The following is a 2,201-nucleotide window of genomic DNA, read 5'->3' as shown; positions in this document are numbered from 1 at the left end:
ACACACACACACACACACACACACACACACACACACACACACACACACACAGTGACATAAAAATGCAAGCTCTCCCCAGTGAGGCTGTGCTAACCGTATTTTTTCAAACTCTCCTCACCCCTCCCCCAACTCCCCATCCCCTCACCCCGCTGCTACTCCGGTACCCACTACGGCTTTACTGTGTGACTTAGGCAGCTTGCTTAGCCTCTCTGAGCTTGTTTTCGCCTCTGAACCCACTACTTAAAGGAATGGGAGATACACAACTCCAGTTAGCTAATAATACGTAGTGCTCAGTAGTGTAAGGCTGTGTTCTTCATATCTTCACGCAGCTAAGCCTCCTCATATCTGAGGACAGACACTGGGAAGTTTTGATCCAAAAGGGAAATTTCCCCCTAGATTTTGGATTTTGGTTTGAGATTTCTGCTTGTCCCAAACTCAGCCCCTAAGTTGTCTAGGGAGGAGCTGTGGTCGGTCAGGTAATGTGAGGGGTTGGGGACACAGTGTCCTCTGGAGGGTGCCCAGAAGAGGGATGCGGGGATGCTGACTAAGCTAGAGTGCCTCGTTAGGAATGCACTGCGTCCTCGTCCTCCCGAGCTGCCAGAGTCTGTTCCATCACTGCTCACTGCCCATGACACTGCCCCCAACCCGCAGGCTCTTCACCCTGGAACCGGACCTGCTGCCTCTCTTCCAGTACAACGGCCGCCAGTTCTCCAGCCCTGAGGACTGTCTCTCTTCCCCAGAATTCCTGGACCACATTAGGAAGGTGAGGGATGCGGAGCCACGAGGTCTCAGATCTGCAGAACATTGTCTTGGTAGGGAAGAAGGGAATTGGGATGTGGAAAAACAGCCTTGACACACGCATGTGCACACACACACACACACACACACGCACGCACGCACGCACGCATACCCCATTCCTGTCTCTCTGGATTGGACCCAGCCTCCTCCCCCATTCTGTCCTCAAGCCAACTAGCCCCAGCCTGGTACGTTGCTCTGAGTCTTGTCCTCTGGCTCCCATGGATGGTATCACTGGATCTTGATCAATTGGAGCCACCTGCCTATGAAAACTAGGCTGAGCTCATAATCACCACCGCACCTCAGTTCGCCCTGTCCTAGGCAGGCAGTATTGTGTTCTGCACATAGTTACGGGTTTTGAAATCCTCAAAACAGAATTTTGGTCGTCGAGCTGCCACTACCGAGTGCTTACTGTCTGCAGACTTTGGCCGCCTGTCACCTCGGCTCCTGGGCAACAGCATTCAAAAAGCCTCCTTGGTTGAGAAGTCTGGGCTCTAGGCTGCGGTGGAAAGGTGGAAGGATTGTGTTGGGCCCTCTGTACCCCTCACAGGTGATGCTGGTGATTGATGCTGCAGTGACCAATGTGGAGGACCTGTCTTCTCTGGAGGAGTACCTGGCCGGCTTGGGCAAGAAGCACCGGGCTGTGGGAGTGAGGCTCGGCTCCTTCTCGGTGGGTAGTGGGGTACTTTCTTGCTCCAGAGCTGCAGGCGCCCCTCTCTCCCAGCCACCCCCACCAAAATCCACTCCCATCCTCCACATCGCCACTTCCTCAGATGACCAGAAATAGAGGCTTGCTTTAGTGACTTGCCCTCTATGTGACTGACACTGACCCAACCCCTCAGAGCCTCAGAGTTCTCCTTTAAGAAGGCCTGGCGGCCCTTGGCATCGGTTGATTAGATCGTCTTGCTATAGGTATCACACCACCTCCAGAATCCTCCCTTAAAGCAGTTTCTGAGTCCTTGTGGCTAGACTTAATTTGTCCTCTGGAGTCTGGTTGGAGTCCTCCGTGTTCTGAGTCCAGCTTCACTGGGGCTAGGATGTCTAAGGGAACCTGTGAGCTTTTAAACCTCCCTCACACTAGCTAAATCTCAGCAAAGGACTGCTACCAGGAATCCAAGCCTCAGTGGGCAAGAGCTTATAAAACCTCTGGTGGCACCACTGCCATTAATGTCCCACTGGCCAGAACCAGTCACAAGGGGTGGTCTTAATTGCCTCTCCGTCTGGGCATTTTCGCAGTGCCTGATCCTTAGGAGAGATTCAGAAATCCACATGGGATAAATAAACCTCATTTTGTCGCTGGATAAGGTGCACTGTGTGCAGCTGCCGTGCTGAGAGAGCTTTTGCAGAACCTGGGGTTTTGTTTTCCATTTTACTCGTGAAACAGCTGAGACTCTCAGGGGAGGGGG

At 53.0% G+C, this 2,201-nt stretch overlaps 1 protein-coding gene across 2 annotated transcripts in view; it reads left to right on the top strand.

Annotated features, from left to right (window-relative positions):
• Ngb (neuroglobin) overlaps nucleotides 1–2,201 on the top strand; it is a 5,466-nt gene that overhangs the window by 1,715 nt on the left and 1,550 nt on the right. For both annotated transcript variants that reach the window (XM_026782816.1, XM_005343393.2), the window contains exons 2-3: nucleotides 652–763; nucleotides 1,346–1,465. In XM_026782816.1, coding sequence (XP_026638617.1) covers nucleotides 652–763; nucleotides 1,346–1,465 — 232 coding nt within the window. The remainder of the gene's footprint in view (nucleotides 1–651; nucleotides 764–1,345; nucleotides 1,466–2,201) is intronic.

Source organism: Microtus ochrogaster, chromosome 1 (assembly GCF_000317375.1).
Source record: "Microtus ochrogaster isolate Prairie Vole_2 chromosome 1, MicOch1.0, whole genome shotgun sequence".
NCBI lineage: Eukaryota > Metazoa > Chordata > Mammalia > Rodentia > Cricetidae > Microtus > Microtus ochrogaster.
This window is presented reverse-complemented; position numbering and strand designations above follow the sequence as displayed.